Raw genomic sequence first — 21,099 nt, forward strand, 5'->3', positions numbered from 1 at the left:
GGAGGGATAAATTGGGAGATTGGGATTGACATATACACACTACTATATACAAAATAGATGACTAACAAGTACCTACAGTATAGCACAGGGAACACTACTCAGTACTCTGTAATGGCCTATATGGGAAAAGAATCTAAAAAAGAGTGGATATATGTATATGTATAACTGATTCACTTTGCTGTACATCTGAAACTAACACAACGTTGTAAAGCAACTATACTCCAATACAAATTTAAAAAAAAAGCACAAGCAAAATAGATGGAAAAACTTGAGAAAGGTAAAAATAAAATATGATCAAGATAAAGGGAAGAGAAGGCACAAATAAAATCAGTAAAGAAAAAAGATTATTACCATAAATACAATTAAAATTTTTAGATTACAAGAAAACTCTAAAACTATGTCAATATATTTTAAATTCTAGGTGAAATATACATTCCGCATGAAACAGAAAACATAAAGTAATAAAATTTTCCTGAGAAAGTAGGACACCTAAGTAGATCAATTACCATAGAAGATTTTGAAACATTAATGGTCTCCATGAAAAAGCATTGGTTTTGTGGGTGGTTTTATAGAGTTTTATGGATGAAATCTACCAAGTTCTTGAGCAGGTGATTCTCATAGTTTATAAACTGTTTCAGAACATTTTTTTAAAAAGGAAATTCAGTTTAGCAGTATCAATACCAAACCACCAAGGTGATACACTGGAAATAACTATAGTTCAATATCACTTATGAATGTGCAAGTAACAATCTTAAATAAAATATTATCAAATCAATCCAGAAGTATATTAAACAATATGATATTATGACCAAATAGATTTTACCCTAAGATTACAAGGATGGTTCAACATCACTGTCATTGACCACACTGACGTATTAAAAGAGAATAGGCCAATAGATGCAAAGAAAACAGTAAAATTCAATACATATTCATTTTTAAAAGGAAAAAAAATCCTTAAACTAAGATTGGGGACTTCCCTGGTGATGCAGTGGTTAAGAATCCACCTGCCAATGCAGGGGACATGGGTTGGAACCCTGGTCCAGGAAGATCCCACATGCCATGGAGCAGCTAAGCCCATGCGCCACAAGTCCTGAACCCATGCACCTAGAGCCTGTGCTGCGCAACAAGAGAAGCCACTACAATGAGAAGCCCATGCACCACAATGAAGAGAAGCCCCTGCTCGCCGCAACTAGAGAAAGCCCACACTCAGCAACGAAGACCCAACATAGCCATACATAAACAAATAAATAAATATATTTAAAAAAACAACTAAGATTAAAAGGGAACTGTTTTGAAGACCTAAATAGACATTTCTCCAGAGAAGACATACAGATGGCCAAGAGGCACATGAAAAGCTGCTCAACATCATTAATCATTAGAGGAATGCAAATCAAAACTACAATGAGGTATCACCTCACACCAGTTAGAATGGGCATCATCAGAAAATCTACAAACAACAAATGCTGGAGAGGGTGTGGAGAAAAGGGAACCCTCTTGCACTGTTGGTAGGGACGTAAATTGATACAGCCATTATGGAGAACAGTATAGAGGTTCCTTAAAAAACTAAAAACAGAATAACCATATGACCCAGCAATCCCACCACTGGGCATATACCCAGAGAAAACCACAATTCAAAACGACACATGCACCCCAGTGTTCATTGCAGCACTATTTGCAATAGCCAGGTCATGGAAGCAACCTAAATGCCCATTGACAGATGAACGGATAAAGAAGTTGTGGTACATATATACAATGGACTACTAGACATAAAAAGGAACAAAACTGGGTCATTTGTAGAGACGTGGATGGATCTAGAGACTGTCATACAGAGGGAAGTAAGAGTAAAACAGATATTGTATATTAACACCTATATGTGAAATCTAGATATTGTATATTAACACATATATGTGGAATCTAGATGAACTGGTTTGCAAGGCTGAAATAGAGGCACAGATGTAGAGAACAAACGTATGGACACGAAGAAGGGAAAGTGGTGGGGGATGGGGTGTTGTGATGAATTGGGAGATTGGGATTGACATATATACACTAATATGTATAAAATGGATAACTAATAAGAACCTGCTGTATAAAAATATAAAATTCAGAAAAATAAAAAAGGAACTGTCTTGGGCTTCCCTGGTGGCACAGTAGTTAAGAATCCCCCTGCCAATGCAGGGGACACGGGTTCGAGCCCTGGTCTGGGAAGATCCCACATGCCATGGAGCAACTAAGCCTGTGCACCACAACTACTGAGCCTGCGCTCTAGCACCCGTGAGCCACAACTACTGAAGCCCGTGCGCCTAGAGCCCGTGCTCCACAACAAGAGAAGCCACCGCAATGAGAAGCCCACGCACCTTCATGAAGAGTAGCCCCCACTCGCCGCAACTAGAGAAAGCCACACATAGCAACAAAGAACCAAAGTAGCCAAAAGTAAATAAATAAAATAAATAACTTTATATAAATAAAAGGGAACTGTCTTAACTTGATGACAGAATATAAGACTTGATGCCTTATATTCTCTTGAAGCTATCTACTTCATACGGGAAGTACAGGACTGTTCGGGAAATGTCATACTTTTTGGTGAAACATCAGGAGCATTCTCATTAAAGTCAAAAATCAGATAAAGATATGGTCACCAGGGCTTCCCTGGTGGCGCAGTGGTTGGGAGTCCACCTGCTGATGCAGGGGACATGGGTTAGTGCCCCGGTCTGGGAAGATCCCACATGCCGCAGAGCGGCTGGGCCCGTGAGCCATGGCTGCTGAGCCTGTGCGTCCGGAGCCTGTGCTCCGCAACGGGAGAGGCCACAACAACGAGAGGCCCGCGTACCACAAAAAAAAAAAAAAAGATATGGTCACCAATACTGTTTGATCTTATACTGAAGATCCCAGCCAGCATACTAAGTCTGGAAAAAAAAGAGGTGTATGGATAAAAAACAAAAAGCAAACCAAATTTTGGTTATTCACAGGCCATGTGATAATCTACCCATAGAGCCTAAAAGAATCAAATGACAAATTACCAGAACTTAGAATGTTTGCAAGGTAGCCCAATATGAGTTGCAAACTTAAATAACTTACCTTCCTCTAAACCAGCAATAAAATAATTAAATGTACAAGAGGACAAAATCCAGTTAACAAAAGTAACAGTCATAAAACTGACGTTAGCAATCAAATTTACCCATGAATAAACCAAACAAAAGATGTGTAAGATCTCTTTCATAACTTTGTAAAATACTATTAAATAATATAAAATTAATAAATGGAAAGATATAATACTTAATTATTACTTGATGCGAGAACTCAATATTATATACAGGCGATTCTACCAAAATTTAATCTTTAAATTCAAATTAATCTCATTCAAAATTTCAATGGCTTTTTAAAATGAAACTGACAAGCTGACTCTGAAATTCACTTAGAAGAGTAAATTTGTAAGTGTAGTGAAGATGGTTTTAAAAAGAACAAAGATGGGCATATTTTCCTTACCAGTTTTGAAAACATTATAAAGCTGTAGTAATGAAAAAGTGTGTTAATGGTGCAGGAACAGATAGTGGAACAGAAGAAAGTCCAGAAACAGAGCCACGTTTACATGAGAACTTTGAGATGCCTCTTTTTTTTCCTGTAAATGGCTTCCTGGTATTTCTGAGATTAAAAAATCATAGTGTCAAAGGAGAGTGAGTAGAGAGTTAGTTATTAGTACATTTCCAAAAGTAATAAAGCTACTTTAAATTAGTCTTTCTTATACTCAAAGTAGTACTTACATTATTGGAACTTTCCATCTTTTCTCTAGATGTTGATTCTCATAGAAAAAACTAAGAACATAACTGGTGTTATACATTAAAGGAAGATCTTATCATTACTTAATGTCTCATTGAGACCCAAAGTAATATGTCTAAAATAAGATCATTTTGATCACTTTTAATGGGTATTTGTTTTTATCTTAGGACTTGCAGTTACAGGTCCTCCTGGGCCCCCTGGCTTTCCTGGGGAAAGGGGCCAGAAAGGTGATGAAGGTCCACCTGGAATTTCCATTCCTGGATCTCCTGGACTTGATGGACAGCCTGGGGCTCCTGGCCTTCCAGGGCCTCCTGGCCCTCCTGGCCCTCACATCCCTCCTAGTAAGCTATAGTTTTTTCCTGTTAAGTTCTATTGTTGTTTTTGTTTTGTCTTTATTTATAAGTGAATCTAGCTGAAGGTTGACATCATTCTTTGTATTTCTGATAGCTAAATATTCTTCCACTGCTTCTACTTTTGATTTTTGGTGATTCTTTGATATTTAGATTTGTTCTTCAAATTATCACTAATATTATATCTTCCTTTTGTTTATAGGTAGTTGTATTAATGCAGAGAAATAACTGAAAATAGATCTCTTTTTTTCTAGCCTATCAGACTTCCTCTTTGTTGTCTTCTGGATATTTTACAAAAATTGACTTGCTGTTCTTGTTTTATCTTATCTCAGGTGATGAGGTATGTGAAGCAGGCCCTCCTGGCCCTCCAGGATCTCCAGGTGATAGAGGACTCCAAGGAGAACAAGGAGTGAAAGGTTTGATTCCCATATTCCTTCATCCTTTGAAATCATCAGCAAAATCCCCTGTATCCTCCATCCTACCTCAGCCACTCACTCCCATGGTCATACCCCAAGACCACACATTACCAGTAGTGCACACTTCCATATTTTGATTTCCCGAATCTCATTTTGTGACCACTACATCCTATCTTTCTAGCTTACTACCTCTAATAACCTGACTCCAACATTACTTCACACTCACTGAAACCTACCAACTTTGACTGTCCCTCAACCTTTTGATGTCCTTTCTTCTCTCCTAACCCAGCTTAAATTCCATAATCAATCTCATACATAAACTCTTGACACCTTTGCCCTCCTCTCCTGCCATCATACTCACTTCAAACAAAAGCACAGCCCTGGTAATTCCAAATTACCACCTCTTCTGAGCCTGTGCCTTCTCTCTTCAAACTTCTAACACCTCCTCTTCCATTCTTATTTTAGGATTCTGACTTTGCTTCCTCCTCCACTGACCAATTGAAGCAATAACAAGAGAACTTTCACAGATTGCCGCCACCACCATATTTACCCACCTATTTGCATCTTGCCCCTATATTCTGCCTTTCTGCCTATTATTGTTACTGCTCCTATCTAAAGCAATTCTTCTGTTTGTACGATAGATTCAGTTTCCTCTTGTTCTCCCCCAAAAATTCATTCCAGAAATTCTTGTCACTCCCATATCATCAATTTTCCCCTTTTACTGGATCATTCCCAGCAGTATACAAATATGCTTTTTTCACCCATCTAAAAATATTTTATCATGATCCCACTTCCCCTGCCTGATACTACGCCATTCCTCTGCTTCCGTTTGGAGCAAAACTCTTCAAGAATTTTCTACTCACTGTCTCTAGATAACTCTACTCTCATTTTCTCTTAAACATACTCCTCAGGACTTCACTCCCCTCCCCCAACCACTCCATAGATGCTGCTTTTGTCAAAGTCATGGCAGCCTGTTCACTGCCAATTCAAATATCAAGTCTCAGTCCATTATTTCCTTGATTTTTCCACTCTTTAACACTTTCTTCACTTGGTTTTCAGTATATTACATGCTCTGTTTTTCTTCCTACCTTCCTGGCATATCGTATATATTAGATATAGATACAGGTATAGATATGTCTCTCTCTATATATAGATATGTCTCCTCCTATATATACTTTGTCTCTATATGTATATCTCTCCGTATGTATGTCTATCTATTACCTCCCATGTAACTACTGTCTAAATCAAAATATAGAACTTTTCCAAGACTCTAGAAGACTCTTGTGTATCCCATACAGCACTCCCAAAGGTAACCACTGTTGTATCCTCAATCAAACAGTTTGCCTAACTTTGAACTTTGTATAAATGGAATCATACAGTATGGGCTCTTTTATGTCTTAATATTTTATCTGGTTTCTTTTGCTTAATATTATATCTGTGAGGTATATCCATGTTTTTGTTTGTAGCAGTATTTTTTCACTGCTCTTTGGTATTTCATTGAATGAATATTCCTATTCCTATTCATTCTAATGTTAATGGACATTTGGTCTGGGGCTATTATGAATAAAGCTGCTATGAACATTCATATATATATATATACATATATATATATATATATATATATATATATATATAGTAGGACATAAGCATTCATTTCTGTTGTGTAAGCCTGGTAATGGAATTGCTGGATCATAAGGTAGATGTATCTTTGATTCCATAGATACCACCAAACCATTTTACAAAGAGGATTTAGTTTCCATTTCCCTCATAACTTATTGATCCTGAGCCTCTTTTCTTATAGTCTGTACATTCTTTTTGTAAAATACCTATCTTTTTCTATTTTAATTGGGTTGTTGGATATATGTATCACAAATATATTCTCCCATTCTGTGACTTGCTTTTTTACTCGCGTCTTTCCTTGAACAGAAGTTGTTAATTAAAAGAAGTCAAATTATTAATGTCCTCTTTTATGGTTAGTGCTGTTTATGTCCTGTTTTAGAAATCTTTGCTTATCCCAAGGACCTGATAATATTCCTCTATGTTTTCTTCTAAAAGCTTTATCGTTTTTGCCTTTTACATTTCGACCTTTGATCTGTCATGGAGTCATCCTTGATTCCCTTCTTCTTTTGAATTCTGTATGATCCATGAGAAAACCCTATTGGCTCTACTTTCAGATATGTCCAGAATCTAACCAATTCTCATCATGTTCATTACTGTCACTCTGGAATGAGCTACTATCTCTCCTAGATCACTTCAGCAGTAGCCACTTATGTGTTTACCCTGTTTCCATCCTTGTACTTAGATTATATTATTAACATAGCAACCAGAGTCATCCTTTTAAAACTTAAGTCATATCATGTTGCTTTTCTGTTTAATTTCTTCTCCTAAATTCTCATTTCACTCACAGTAAAAGCCACAGTCTTTGTGGTGGCCTATGTGATATTTTATGATATGCCACTTGTTATAACCTGTTAACTGTCTGACCTGGTTCCCCTTCCTCACTGTACTCCCACAATCTGTTCTCCTTGATGTTCCTTCTATATGCCAAACATGGCTACTCTTTCTACCTGGACTGCTCTATAGTCGTTATGCACGTGCCATGTCCTTTAAGTTTTTTTAATCACGTGTCATCTTCTCAATGAGGTCTTATCCTGACCACCCTATTTAAAATTGCAACCTGCCACCCACCCCTAAGCATATCCAATTTCACTTACCCAGCCACTGGTAGAATGTAAGCACTGTGAAGGTATGGATTTTGTCTGTTTTGTTTATCAATGTATTACAAACTCCTCGAACAGTGCTTGACACATAGTAGGTGCTCAGTAAATATTTATCAAGTAAATTGATTCTAGATATAGGCTTCTCCAGCTACACTGTTAGGTAGGAATATTGTCCCTTAGTGCTAACTTCTTTAGAACCTGTCTGAAGAAGGTATATGTACCCCTTCAAGTAAAATTTGTTTTTTATTATGGTTTTCTCTAGGTGACAAAGGTGACACCTGCTTCAACTGTATTGGAACTGGTGTTTCAGGGCCTCCAGGTGAACCTGGTTTGCCAGGTCTTCCAGGTCCCCCAGGTAACACATTTTTCCTCAGGGCAACCTTAAAAATATTTCTTGGCTAGATATTAGTGAGCTTATAGTTTTAAATGATGCCAGTGTCTCATTTTATGACTAGTCACTCACATCCATAAATAATTAAATATGAAATGTCACTGTCTGCTGTGAAATAAATTATGCTCTTGCTTCCAGTAGCTGAAGCTACCACCATTTTCTATTAAAGAATTTCGACAGTATTACTCCAGGAAAAATATCTTCCTTATTTTCCATATGGTGAGGAAAATAACTTATACAGAGTCAGACTTCTTTATTCCAGAAAACTGGGGAAAATGTTCATAATTCCTGACCCCTGAATATGGTTTTCAGTGGCCAAGATTCTAGTCATTGGGATGTATCACATGTTGTCATTAAGAAACGGTCTTCTACCAGAGTTTGGCAATCAACTGCCAATATTCCTCTTTATTTTTTTTAATTTTTAAAAATTAAAAAAATTAAAATGTTCTTTCTTTTTTTAAAAAAATTGTTATTGGAGTATAGTTGATTTAAATGTTGTGTTAGTTTCATGTGTACAGCAAAGTGAATCAGTTATACATATACATATATCCAGTCTTCTTTAGATTCTTTTCCCATTATAGGCCATTACAGAGTATTGAGTAGAGTTCTCTGTGCTATACAGTAGGTCCTTATTAGTTATCTATTTTATGTATAATAGTGTGTATATGTCAATTCCAGTCTCCCAATTTATCCCCCTTCTCCCTTACCCCCCTTGTAGCCATAAGTTTATTTTCTTCATCTGTAACTCTGTTTCTGTTTTGTAGATAAGTTCATTTGTACTCTGTTTGTAAATTCCACATATAAGTGATATCATATGATATTTGTCTTCCTCTTTCTATATATAACTCCCCCTTCCCCATTTCCAGCTCTTTTACTCAACTGCCTCTTGGGGTTTCCCAGGATTATATTCTCTTGAAATCACACTTCATGTCTGAGTCAGTCAGGGCTGAGAATAGATACCAGATCTCTTACCTTTCTGTCTAGTGTGTCTGCCAAACACACATTTGGTGTTTGGAAATAGATTTTCAGCAAGTCTTATAGCTGCCCCTACAAGTTAATCATCTAGCCTTGTACTTCCAGTCTAGTGGTTTTCAAACTTGGGAGTGCATCAGAATTACTTGGAGGGCTTGTTAAAACCCAGATTCCTGGGTCCCACCCCCCCCCAAATTTCTGATTTAGTAGACCTGGGGTGGAGGGCCCAAGAATTAGCATTTCTAACCAGTGCCCAGGTGATGCTGATGCAGCTGGTCCAGGGACCCTTTTTGAGAGCACTGCTTTAGTAATATTTCCTCTAGTCTTTGAGCACCAATCCTTTCTCATAAACCAAATTTTAGGGAGTGACAAACCAAAGAAAGAACTGGTAGGAATCTAGGAAAATTGTTTAAGTAAGAACAAAGAAAGATACACAGACTTTGTCCTTATCTCCTCACCTTGGCAATGGGGTGGTTATAAGAGCAGAGCTTTTCTGTGCATAGTACTTGGTAGCTGCGAGCTCTGAGAGGATTTGGAATTGGAAATACCTAAGGATACAATGCTGTATGTACCAGGAAATGTTAGCTTTACCTAAAAGAAAGGATGATCTCCTCGCCTTCAGAGCATAGAATAGAAAGATCAAAATGTGACTTGTTAAATGGGATTGAATGGCATTCTTATTTTTTAATTAATTAATTAATTTATTTATTGGCTGTGTTGGGTCTTCATTGCTGCAGTGGGCTTTCTCTAGTTGTGGTGAGCGTGGGCTACTCTTCGTCACGGTGCGTGGGCTTCTCATTGCGGTGGCTTCTCTTGTTGCAGAGCATGGTCTCTAGGCATTCGGGCTTCAGTAGTTGTGGCACGTGGGCTCAGTAGTTGTGTTGTGTCTCGCAGGCTCTAGAGCTCAGGCTCAGCAGTTGTGCCGCATGGGCTTAGTTGCTCCACAGCATGTGGGATCTTCCCAGACCAGGAATCGAACCCGTGTCCCCCGCATTGGTGCATTGGCAGGCAGATTCTTAACCACTGCACCACTGGGGAAGTCTGGCATTCTTATTTTAAAACTTGACTTCCTGACTTGCTGATTTTTATATGAGCTTTGTCAGGATTTCAAGCTCAAAGCTCACATTACTCTGTGTGTGTGTGTGTGTGTGTGTGTGTGTGTGTGTGTGTGTGTGTGTATTAGGATCTCTTGGTTTCCCTGGACAGAAGGGTGAAAAAGGACACGCTGGTGCAACCGGTCCCAAAGGATTAACAGTAAGTTTTGAGTATATCATATAACAAAAGAAGTAGAAGAAACCCATTTACACTTTGATTTTCACTTGTGGATATATATAAAAGAAATTTCGTTTTCTTATTACGATATATTTGATTCTTTCGCTCGCGCTGACTCATATGTCTCACTTGACTCATAACTTGGTACACTAAATGTTATTGGGCAGGTTGATGGGATAAACTGGAGAAAGTATTAGAAAAAAAGAAACTGAGTTTCTTTTTCTCTCTTTTCTTTTTCCCCTCTTTATTGCCCCCCCCCCCGCCCTCCTCAGGGCATACCAGGAGCTCCAGGCGCTCCAGGCTTTCCCGGACCTAAAGGTGAACCTGGTGACATCCTCACTTTTCCAGGAATGAAGGGTGACAAAGGAGATTTGGGTTCTCCTGGAGCTCCAGGGCTTCCTGGTTTACCTGGCACCCCTGGACAGGATGGATTGCCAGGGCTTCCTGGCCCCAAAGGAGAACCTGTGAGTTGGTTTGATGTTCTTGGTTTTGTCATGTCAAATTGTTAGTGATGTTTCCTAGGATAGGCCTGGTGCTGAGATGAACATGTAATCAATGCTTAAAAGAATGTGATTATATATAGTAATGGTACATTGTTATTGACTACATAGGGTTTCTTTACAGTTCTTTTCTCAGTAGTTTTATTAATTATTTCTGCTTAACCCACTGCTATATTGAGTAATATTTGCTATGACTAGGTAGGCAGGAGGTTAAGATGCTTATGGGTCACTGTGAGGTTCCCCTTTTCTTATCCCACTTAGCCTTGTCTGGTTATTTTTAGACTGGGCAACAAAAGACTAATTTGGTTTTTATATAAAGTAAGCTTAGAGATTAGTGTGAGTAGATGGCCGTGTGAAATGTGCCATGGAGCCTACAGATTGAAGATAAATGAGTAGATTCTTATTTTGTGCACAACACACAGCCCAGGATATTTAGGTAGAAAGTGCTGTTTTATTAAATGTTAGCTAGGCTGTAAACTTCTTGACTTCATGAACACAGAGATTTTTGCCAATTTTTATTCTTTGCTTTATCACCAGCACCTGGCACATAGTAGGAACTCAAAAATATTTGTTAAAAGAATGAATAAGTAGAGTGATCACACATACCACCCCATAATAACACACACTTATGCAGTTTTTAAGAACTATTTATGGCTGTATCATTTCTCTAGTTGTACTTAGTAATACCAACCTACAGATAGCTGTTATATCTATGTTTCTGTATTAAATTTTTCCCTTTTCAGGGTGGAATTGCTTTTAAGGGTGAAAGAGGTCCCCCTGGGAACCCAGGTTTGCCAGGTCTCCCAGGAAATAGGGGGCCTATGGGCCCTCTTGGTTTTGGCCCTCCAGGCCCACCAGGTGAAAAAGGCATACAAGGTGTAGCAGGAAATCCAGGCCAGCCAGGAATACCAGGTGACTTTATTATGGTTGTTTTGTTTTTAGTTTGGTGCTTAAAAGCAGAAATGTATTTATTATCTTTTGGCCATTCTTGGCTTCTTTTTATGAGAGTTGTGTTTCTGTCGCCATTTATATTTGGGCCTTTTCAGAGCTTCTTAGCAGGGAAACATAAATGTGTGTGTGTGTGTTTTAAGAGGGGCTTCTCTTTAAATTTTTTGACTATATTTATTGTTACTGTTGTTGTTTTTAAGTGCATGATATATATAATGTACATGATATATATAATGCAAAGTTTAACAGATATAATGGAAACACACACATAACTAGCACACACGTCAAGAAACAACATTGCCAGCATCCTCGAAACCCCTATCCTCCTCTCTCTGTTCTTTCCTGATCATAATCCCCTTCCATTTCTCCAAAGGTAAACACTGTCCTGACTTTTGCATAATTTCCTTCCATATACAGTTTTATCACCTAGATATGTATTCCTATCAAAGTACTTTAATTATGCTTCTTTTTGAGTGTTATATTAATGGAAGCATAGGGTAAGTATTCTTTATGTTAACTTTGTGTATGGATATAGCATATTCATTTTCACTGCTGTACAGTATCCCACTGTGTGTGTGTGTATGTGTGTGTATCACCGTTGCTTTATGCATTCTATTGTTAATGGACAGTTGGGTTATTTATAGTTCAGGCCTATTATGAATAATGCTTCTATGTGCATTCTTTTATATATATTTCTGGTGTACATGTGCATACACTGCTCTGTGACAGAGATCAGCAAACTACAACTCTGGCCCTCCACATGTTGTCATAAATGAAAATTTTATTTGAACACATCCACAGCCATTCACTATTGTTTATGCCTGCTTTTGCACTACTACTGCAGAGTTGTTGTTGCTACAGAGACCAGATGGCCCACAAAGCCTAAAGTATATGCTGTCTGGTCCTTTACAGAAAAAATTTGCCAATCCCTAGGCTAGGGTATATATTTAAGATTAGCATTCTTGAGGCATAGAATAAATACATCTTCAGCTTTACTAGATAATTCCAAACTACGTCCAAAGCAATTGTACCAATTTATACTCCCACCAGCAGTATTAGAGGTTTCTTGTTGCTCTGTATCCTCATAAGTATTTTGTATTGTTAGACTTTTTCATTTTTGCCAATCTGTTGAGTGTGATATATCTCATGGCAGTTTTATTTTATATTTCTCTGATTATATTAATGTTTACCACCTTTTCATATGTTTGTTGACCATTTGAATTTCTCTTTGTGAAATGTCTATTCAAGTGTTTTGACCATTTTTTCTTTTGGATTGTTTCTTTTTCTTATTGATTTGGAGGAATATATATGTGTGTGTGTGTGTGTGTGTGTGTGTATAATTTGTATTAGTTCTTTATTAGCTATTTATTTTGTAAAATCTTAATTCACTATGGCTTGCCATTTTCACTCTCTGTATGGTGTCTTCAATGAACAGAAATCACTTCGAATGTAGTCAAATATATCACCCTTTTCTCTTTCATGGTTAGTGCTTTTTATGTCATGTTTAAGAAATCCATCTTTGTCCTGAGCCTATTTCAAATTCTTATTTCAATTAATGAGAAGTAGTTGTACTTGGACTTTGCACACATAAAACCTTAACGTACCACTAGTTAACCAAAAATAAGTATTTTTCTTTTGACCTACATTTAGAAAATATTTTTATAGATGCCTAATATTTTTATGGATGCCGTCTTCATGGAAACCCTTAATACTGTCATCTACTTTTATCTTTGAAATTGCATCCTTCTGTTTAGTATCTTCCTTGAAAATATATACAGGATTGTTTTTCTCATGGATTTTTGTTAGTTTGAATTTTTAGAAGATTGTAAGTACTTTCTTTTTTGTTTTAATTAGCAGAGATCTTTAGTCAAGTGAACACTTCCCATTCACTATTAATTCCCACTTGTTCTTAGGTCCTAAAGGTGATCCAGGTCAGACCATAACACAGCCAGGGAAGCCTGGCTTGCCTGGTAACCCAGGCAGAGATGGTGAAGTAGGTCTTCCAGGTATGTGAGGAATTTATTTGACCATGTCTTCAACACTTGTTGGTTTCTGTCTTTGGCTACTTCCAAAAAACTGCTATTTCTCCGTAGGTGAACCTGGACTCCCAGGCCAGCCAGGCTTGCCAGGTATACCTGGTAGCAAAGGAGAACCAGGTATCCCTGGAATTGGGCTTCCTGGACCACCTGGTCCCAAAGGTATGTAGGACTGGGTAGCAGGCAAGGTAGGTTAGCTGGTTAGTATGATATTATTCTTTGATATAGCTCACAAAACAGATAAAGTATATTCGTGCAACTTTTTTCTATGTGCAATAAAGAATGTAAGGGGAAAGTCACAGCATGTATGTACTATAGTTTCATTGTCTTTATGTAAAACATTCCAGACAAGAAAATATCTAAATCCTAGATATGCAAAAATGATATACAAGCTTTAAATATCACAGTAATTATTGTCTTTTGTGTTCACCACTGTATTTTCAGGGCTCAGAAAAGTCCTGGCACATATTAAGCGCTCAATAGATATTTGTTAAATGAATGAATTGTATTAAACAGAAAACATATTTATTGCACACTTATATCCAAGTAATGTTTTATCCTAAATCATATTCTCTTGATTTACTGAAATTTTTAGGGCTGTTGCTTCAGTTATGCTTTATTCTTCACAGAATTTCTTTTCTCATGAATGGAAAGAGTGTGCATTGGTCTGAGATCAGTGCTTAAACATGTCCTTAATCATTTATGCTACATGACTTCAAAAGAGTCAGATTTGATTTTATGTGTATATATGTGTATAATATCTGCAATTTTTTTTACATCTTTATTGGAGCATAATGGCTTTACAATGGTGTGTTAGTTTCTGCTTTATAAAAAAGTGAATCAGCTATACGTATACGTATATGCCCATATCTCCTCCCTCTTGTGTCTCCCTCCCACCCTCTCTATCCCACCCCTCAAGGTGGTCACAAAGCACTGAGCTGATCTCCCTGTGCTATGTGGCTGCTTCCCCCTAGCTCTCTATTTTACATTTGCTAGTGTATATATGTCCATGCCACTCTCTCACTCCGTCCCAGCTTACCCTTCCCCATCCCTGTGTCCTCAAGTCCATTCTCTACGTCTGCATCTTTATTCCTGTCCTGCCCCTAGATTCTTCACATCCATTTTTTTTTAGATTCCATGTATATGTGTTAGCATATGGTATTTGTTTTTCTCTTTCTGACTTGCTTCACTCTGTATGACAGTCTCTAGGTCCATCCACCTCACTACAAATAACTCAATTTTGTTTCTTTTTATGGCTGAGTAATATTCCATTGTTTATATGTGCCACATCTTCTTTATCCATTCATCTGTCGATGGACATTTAGGTTGCTTCCATGTCCTGGCTATTGTAAATAGTGCTGAAATGAACATTGTGGTACATGACTCTTTTTGAATTATGGTTTTATCAGGGTATATGCCCAGTAGTGGGATTGCTGGGTTGTATGGAAGTTCTATTTTTAGTTTTTTGAGGAACCTCCATACTGTTCTCCATAGTTGCTGTATCAATTTACATTCCCACCAACAGTGCAAGAAGGTTCCCCTTTCTCCACACCCTCTCCAGCATTTATTTCTTTGTAGATTTTTTGAAGCTGGCCATTCTGACTGGTATGAGGTGATACCTCATTGTAGTTTGGATTTGCATTTCTCTAATGATTAGTGATATTGAGCATCCTTTCATGTGTTTGTTGGGGATCTGTATATCTTCTTTGGAGAAATGTCTATTTAGGTCTTCTGCCCACTTTTGGATTGGGTTGTTTGTTTTTTTGATATTGAGCTACATGAGCTGCTTATAAATTTTGGAGATTAATCCTTTGTCAGTTGCTTCATTTGCAAGTATTTTCTCCCATTCTGAGGGTTGTCTTTTCATCTTCTTTATGTTTTCCTTTGCTGTGCAAAAGCTTTGCAGTTTCATTAGGTCCCATTTGTTTATTTTTGTTTTTATTTCCATTTCTCTAGGAGGTGGGTCAAAAAGGATCTTGCTGTGATTTATGTCATAGAGTGTTCTGCCTATGTTTTCCTCTAAGAGTTTTATGGTGTCTGGCCTTACATTTAGGTCTTTAATCCATTTTGAGTTTATTTTTGTGTATGGTGTTAGGGAGTGTTCTAATTTCATTCTTTTACATGTAGCTGTCCAGTTTTCCCAGCACCACTTATTGAAGAGGCTGTATTTTCTCCATTGTATATTCTTGCCTCCTTTATCAAAAATAAGGTGACCATATGTGTGTGGGTTTATCTCTGGGCTTTCAATCCTGTTCCATTGGTCTATATTTCTGTTTTTTGTGCCAGTGCCATACTGTCTTGATTACTGTAGCTTTGTAGTATAGTCTGAAGTCCAGGAGCCTGATTCCTCCAGCTCCATTTTTCTTTCTCAAGCTCGCTTTGGCCATTCTGGGTCTTTTGTTTTTCTATACAAATTGTGAAATTTTTTGTTTTAGTTCTGTGAAAAATGCCATTGGTAGTTTGATAGGGATTGCATTGAATCTGTAGATTGCTTTGGGTAGTATAGTCATTTTCACAGTGTTGATTCTTCCAGTCCAAGGGCATGGTATATCTCTCCATCTGTTTGTATCATCTTTAATTTCTTTCATCAGTGTCTTATAGTTTTCTGCATTACAGGTCTTTTGTCTCCTTAGGTAGGTTTATTCCTAGGTATTTTATCCTTTTGGTTGCAATGGTAAATGGGAGTGTTTCCTTAATTTCTCTTTCAGATTTTTCATCATTAGTGTATAGGAATGCAAGAGATTTATGTGCATTAATTTTGTATCCTGCTACTTTGCTAAATTCATTGATTAGCTCTAGTAGTTTTCTGGTAGCATCTTTAGGATTCTCTATGTATAGTATCATGTCATCTGGAAACAGTGACAGCTTTATTTCTTCTTTTCCAATTTGGATTCCTTTTATTTCCTTTTCTCCTCTGATTGCTGTGGCTGAAACTTCCAAAACTATGTTGAATAATAGTGGTGAGAGTGGACAACCTTGTTACTGATCTTAAAGGAAATGGTTTCAGTTTTTCACCATTGAGAACGATGTTGGCTGTGGGTTTGTCATATATGGGCTTTATTATGTTGAAGTAAGTTCCCTCTGTGTCTACTTTCTGGAGGGTTTTTATTGTAAATGGGTGTTGAATTTTGTCAAAAGCTTTTTCTGCATCTGTTGAGAGGATCATATTGTTTTTCTCCTTCAATTTGTTAATATGGTTTATCACATTGATTGATTTGCGTATATTGAATCCTTGCACTCCTGGGATAAACCCTACTTCATCATGTTGTATGATCCTTTTAATGTGCTGTTGGATTCTGTTTGCTAGTATTTTTTGAGAATTTTTGCATCTATGTTCATCAGTGATATTGGCCTGTAGTTTTCTTTCTTTGTGACATCTTGGTCTGGTTTTGGTATCAGGGTGATGGTGGCCTCATAGAATGAGTTTGGGAGGGTTCCTCCCTTTGTTATATTTTGGAAGAGTTTGAGAAGGATAGGTAGTAGCTCTTCTCTAAATGTTTGAAAGAATTCGCCTGTGAAGCCATCTGGTCCTGGGCTTCTGTTTGTGGGAAGATTTTTAATCACAGTCTCAATTTCAGTGCTTGTGATCGGTCTGTTTATATTTTCTGTTTCTTCCTGGTTCAGTCTCAGAAGGTTGTGCCTTTCTACGAATTTGTCCATTTCTTCCAGTTTGTCCATTTTATTGGCATATAGTTGCTTGTAGTAATCTCATGATCCTTTGTATTTCTGCAGTGTCAGTTGTTACTTCTCCTTTTTCATTTCTAATTCTATTGATTTGAGTCTTTCCCTTTTTTTCTTGATGAGTCTGACTAATGGTTTATCAATTTTGTTTATCTTCTCAAAGAACCAGCTTTTAGTTTTATTGATCATTTCTATTGTGTCCTTCATTTCTTTTTCATTTATTTCTGATCTGATCTTTATGATTTCTTATCTTCTGCTAACTTTGGGTTTTTTGTTCTTCTTTCTCTAATTCCTTTAGATGTAATGTTAGGTTGTTTATTTGAGATTTTTCTTGTTTCTTGAGGTAGGATTGTATTGCTATATACTTCCCTCTTATAGGTACTTTTGCTGCATCCCACAGGTTTTGGGTCATCATGTTTTCATTGTCATTTGTTTCTAGGTACTTTTTGATTTCCTCTTTGATTTCTTCAGTTATCTCTTGGTTATTTACTAGCATTTTGTTTAGCCTCCATGCGTTTGTATTTTTTACAGATTTTTTCCTGTAATTGATATCTAGTCTCATAGTATTGTGGTTGGAAAAGATACTTGGTACGATTTCAGTTTTCTTAAATTTACCAAAGCTTGACTTGTGACCCACGATATGATCTATCCTGGAGAATGTTCCACGAGCACTTGAGAGGAAAGTGTATTCTGTTGTTTTTGGATGGAATGCCCTTAAATATCAATTAAGTCCATCTTGTTTAATATGTCATTTAAAGCTTGTGGTTCCTTATTTATTTTCTGCAATTGTTTTTAGATCACTTCCAGAATTATGTAGTAGGTCTTTTATCATACTGTATCCAAATGTAAGCAGAAGAAAAGTTTCTCTGCATTTTTGTGTTGGATTCATTCCTTATTTTTAGTTCTGTCTCGTTGGTAATAGCTTTGATTTTCCTTAGAAGAGCATATCTTCCACACACATTAGCCCTATATGACAATAATAGGGAACCATATGGTGATTGAGAGAGAATATCAGGTATCTGTAAGGCTTAGTCTGAAGTAGTCATCTAGAATGTCATTGTGGTTTTACCATCTTACTGTAGTCACTAAGCATGATTGAATAGGGTGAAAATGTGGGTTTGGGAGTTTGGGTATCTTTCTTACAGTGTCTTCTCTTTGGAGATTAAAAAATGGCTTCTAATTTTACAGGTTTCCCTGGAATTCCAGGACCTCCAGGAGTACCTGGGACACCTGGAAGAATTGGTCTAGAAGGTCCTTCTGGGCCACCAGGCTTTCCAGGACTAAAGGTCTGAGACATTTTAATTTATTTTTTGTTCTTTTTCTATTCCCCCTACCTTCCTCAGCCTTCTCTATTTTGATTTAGACATCATCCCAAGGCTTCACTGTATAAATAAAACTTAACTTATTGTATTTTTATTTAAAAATATTTAATTCCAAATACTTTTTAATAGTCCAAGGGGTCAAATTTGAAGCAAAAAAAAAGAAGTTTCTGAACCTGTTTAGAGTGACTGGTTATATGATGAGATGAGATGAGAGAATACAATCATCAGCTTCCCCTGTGGTTTTCTGTAATACCATCATTCCATTTAATCTCTGTCCATGTCTGTGTGATGTTTGGTTGAAATGGTGTTGAATATCATGCCAAGTACTTCTCATACGTTTCCCCTCTGTCCCAATTCCATCCCAGATACTTAATGCAAATCATTGCTATCGACTTAGTACTAATAATGGTACTGTGTTTGAGTTGGTTTCTGTCCCTCTTACTACATTTTAGCTAATGTAAAATTTTCCTTAGTCAGTCTTCAGCAAACTGCCATGGTACGTAATTATCCTAACTGTTCCTGTATTTTCTCTGTGTTTAATTAATTTAAACTTCCTGTGTTTTTATGATTACTATCAATAACTTTTTTCCATGGGAAGAAAAATTGACCATTGCTACAGTTGTCATGAGAAATCACTTCTCTATTGATTGTTTTTATTTTATTATTAACCTTTTCAAATGAATGCAAAAGTAAAAGGAATAATACAGTGAACTTTCATATATCCATCACTCAGATTCCAAATTATCAAGATTTTATCATATTTGCTTCATCTACGCTTTTTTTCTTTGCTGAAGTATTTTAACCCAAATCTCAATACTGTGTCATTTCACCTATAAATATCTATACTTCAGTATTCATCTCTAAGTAAACAGATATTATATAGAAAACCCACAATTCTTTTATCATACTTAGTCAAATTTAAAATAATCATCTAATACAGTACCCAGTCTGTAATCATATTTCATCACTTCGGTTCTTTAATCTCATGCTGCCTCAGTTATTTCTTTTTTGTCCTGAAACCAGACCAAATAATTCAATTTGTTTTACTAAGCCCAGTTTCCTATCCTTCCAGATGTTCTGTCCTGCATGCCAATTACTTTTCATTTAATTATCCTACTCCCTTTGCCATGGCGGGGGGGATATTACCTTGTATTTTCTGCTTTAAATTCTCTGTAGTGAACAGTAAACACCAAGAAAGTCATGGGAGTCTTTGTTGTGTTTTATCATGTGTATGCTCAAGGGAGAACCAGGATTTGGGCTACCTGGGCCACCTGGGCCTCCAGGACTCCCAGGTTTCAAAGGAATACTTGGTCCAAAAGGGGATCGTGGTTTCCCAGGACCTCAAGGTCCTCCAGGACAAGCTGGCTTGGATGGGCTACCTGGACCAAAAGGTATGGAGGCTGTTGCTACTTCTCAATTTGCTTTTAAATTTATAGAAATTGAAACTGTTGTGACAGTTTATGGGTGATAATCCCAATTAACTAGAAAGCCTATGCTGCCATTCTATCATGGCTTTCTTTTTTAATCCTCCATTGGTATATGTTGTGTTTTATTTCATTGTATAGATGATACAATAATATATGTATTGAAGTAACACTTTTGTAAAAGTCTTCCCTTTACCCCATATCCATCCATTATGTTCCTCCCCATCCTATATGTAGCCATTTTTTAGTTACTTATTTGCCCTGCTGGTGTTCCTTCATACAAATACAAGCCAATAAGAATATATATATATATACACTTTAACATCTTTATTGGAGTATAATTGCTTTACAATGGTGTGTTAGTTTCTGCTTTATAACAAAGTGAATCAGCTATACATATACATACGTCCCCATATCTCCTCCCTCTTGCGTCTCCCTCCCACCCTCCCTATCCCACCCCTCTAGGTGGTCACAAAGCACTGAGCTGATCTCCCTGTGCTAAAGAAGAATAAAGAATATATGTATTTTTATTTACTACCTTTCTCAAAAGATAGAGTACTACCTTTTGCACTTTACTTATTTCATTTAACTTTATATTCTAGAGAATCCTCCATGTTAGTACATAGAGATTGTGATTTTTTAAAAATAGTTGCCTAGTATTGGATTGCTTGGGTATGCCATGTTTTATTCTACCAGTTGCTAGTTGCTAGACTGTGTTTTTGGCAATATTTTCTTATTAGAAATAATGCCACACTGAATAATCTTGCATACATGTTGTTCATGTGTGTACAGGTGTAATGTTAGAATAGAGTAATAAAAATGGGTTTTCTGAATGGAAGGGCAAATGCATTTCTAGATATTGACAGATTCCTCTCCATTTGTACCTTTTTATACTCCCCCCCAAAATGTATGGGTGTGCTTGTTTCCCCACAGCCTTGCTAAATGAGTATGTTGATAAACTCTTGGATTTTTGCCAAACTGTTGGAAACAAGTAGGTATCTCAGTATAGTTTTTTAAACATTTTATTGTGAAAAATCTCAAACACACAGAAAAATTAACAAGAATTGTACAGTGAAAACCCATCTATCTACCACCTAGATTCTACAATTCACATTTTATCTCTCTGCCAACATTTAATTTTTTTTTTTGCGGTACGCGGGCCTCTCACCTCTGTGGCTTCTCCTGTTGTGGAGCACAGGCTCTGGATACGCAGGCCCAGCGGCCATGGCTCACGGGCCCAGCCGCTCTGCGGTATGTGGGATCCTCCCGCTCTGGGGCACGAACCCATGTCCC

The 21,099-nt window shown here is 37.1% G+C and overlaps 1 protein-coding gene across 5 annotated transcripts in view; it reads left to right on the forward strand.

The window, feature by feature from the left end:
- The window catches only part of COL4A5 (collagen type IV alpha 5 chain), a 223,845-nt gene that overhangs the window by 137,853 nt on the left and 64,893 nt on the right, over positions 1 to 21,099 (forward strand). For all 5 annotated transcript variants that reach the window (XM_029241156.1, XM_029241158.1, XM_029241157.1 and 2 more), the window contains 10 exons: positions 3,942 to 4,115; positions 4,457 to 4,540; positions 7,523 to 7,615; positions 9,807 to 9,877; positions 10,168 to 10,359; positions 11,139 to 11,307; positions 13,257 to 13,349; positions 13,437 to 13,541; positions 18,249 to 18,346; positions 19,623 to 19,773. In XM_029241156.1, coding sequence (XP_029096989.1) covers positions 3,942 to 4,115; positions 4,457 to 4,540; positions 7,523 to 7,615; positions 9,807 to 9,877; positions 10,168 to 10,359; positions 11,139 to 11,307; positions 13,257 to 13,349; positions 13,437 to 13,541; positions 18,249 to 18,346; positions 19,623 to 19,773 — 1,230 coding nt within the window. The remainder of the gene's footprint in view (positions 1 to 3,941; positions 4,116 to 4,456; positions 4,541 to 7,522; positions 7,616 to 9,806; positions 9,878 to 10,167; positions 10,360 to 11,138; positions 11,308 to 13,256; positions 13,350 to 13,436; positions 13,542 to 18,248; positions 18,347 to 19,622; positions 19,774 to 21,099) is intronic.

The sequence above is a fragment of the Monodon monoceros genome, unplaced genomic scaffold, assembly GCF_005190385.1.
Source record: "Monodon monoceros isolate NGI ecotype Baffin Bay Population unplaced genomic scaffold, NGI_Narwhal_1 Super_Scaffold_22, whole genome shotgun sequence".
Classification (NCBI taxonomy): domain Eukaryota; kingdom Metazoa; phylum Chordata; class Mammalia; order Artiodactyla; family Monodontidae; genus Monodon; species Monodon monoceros.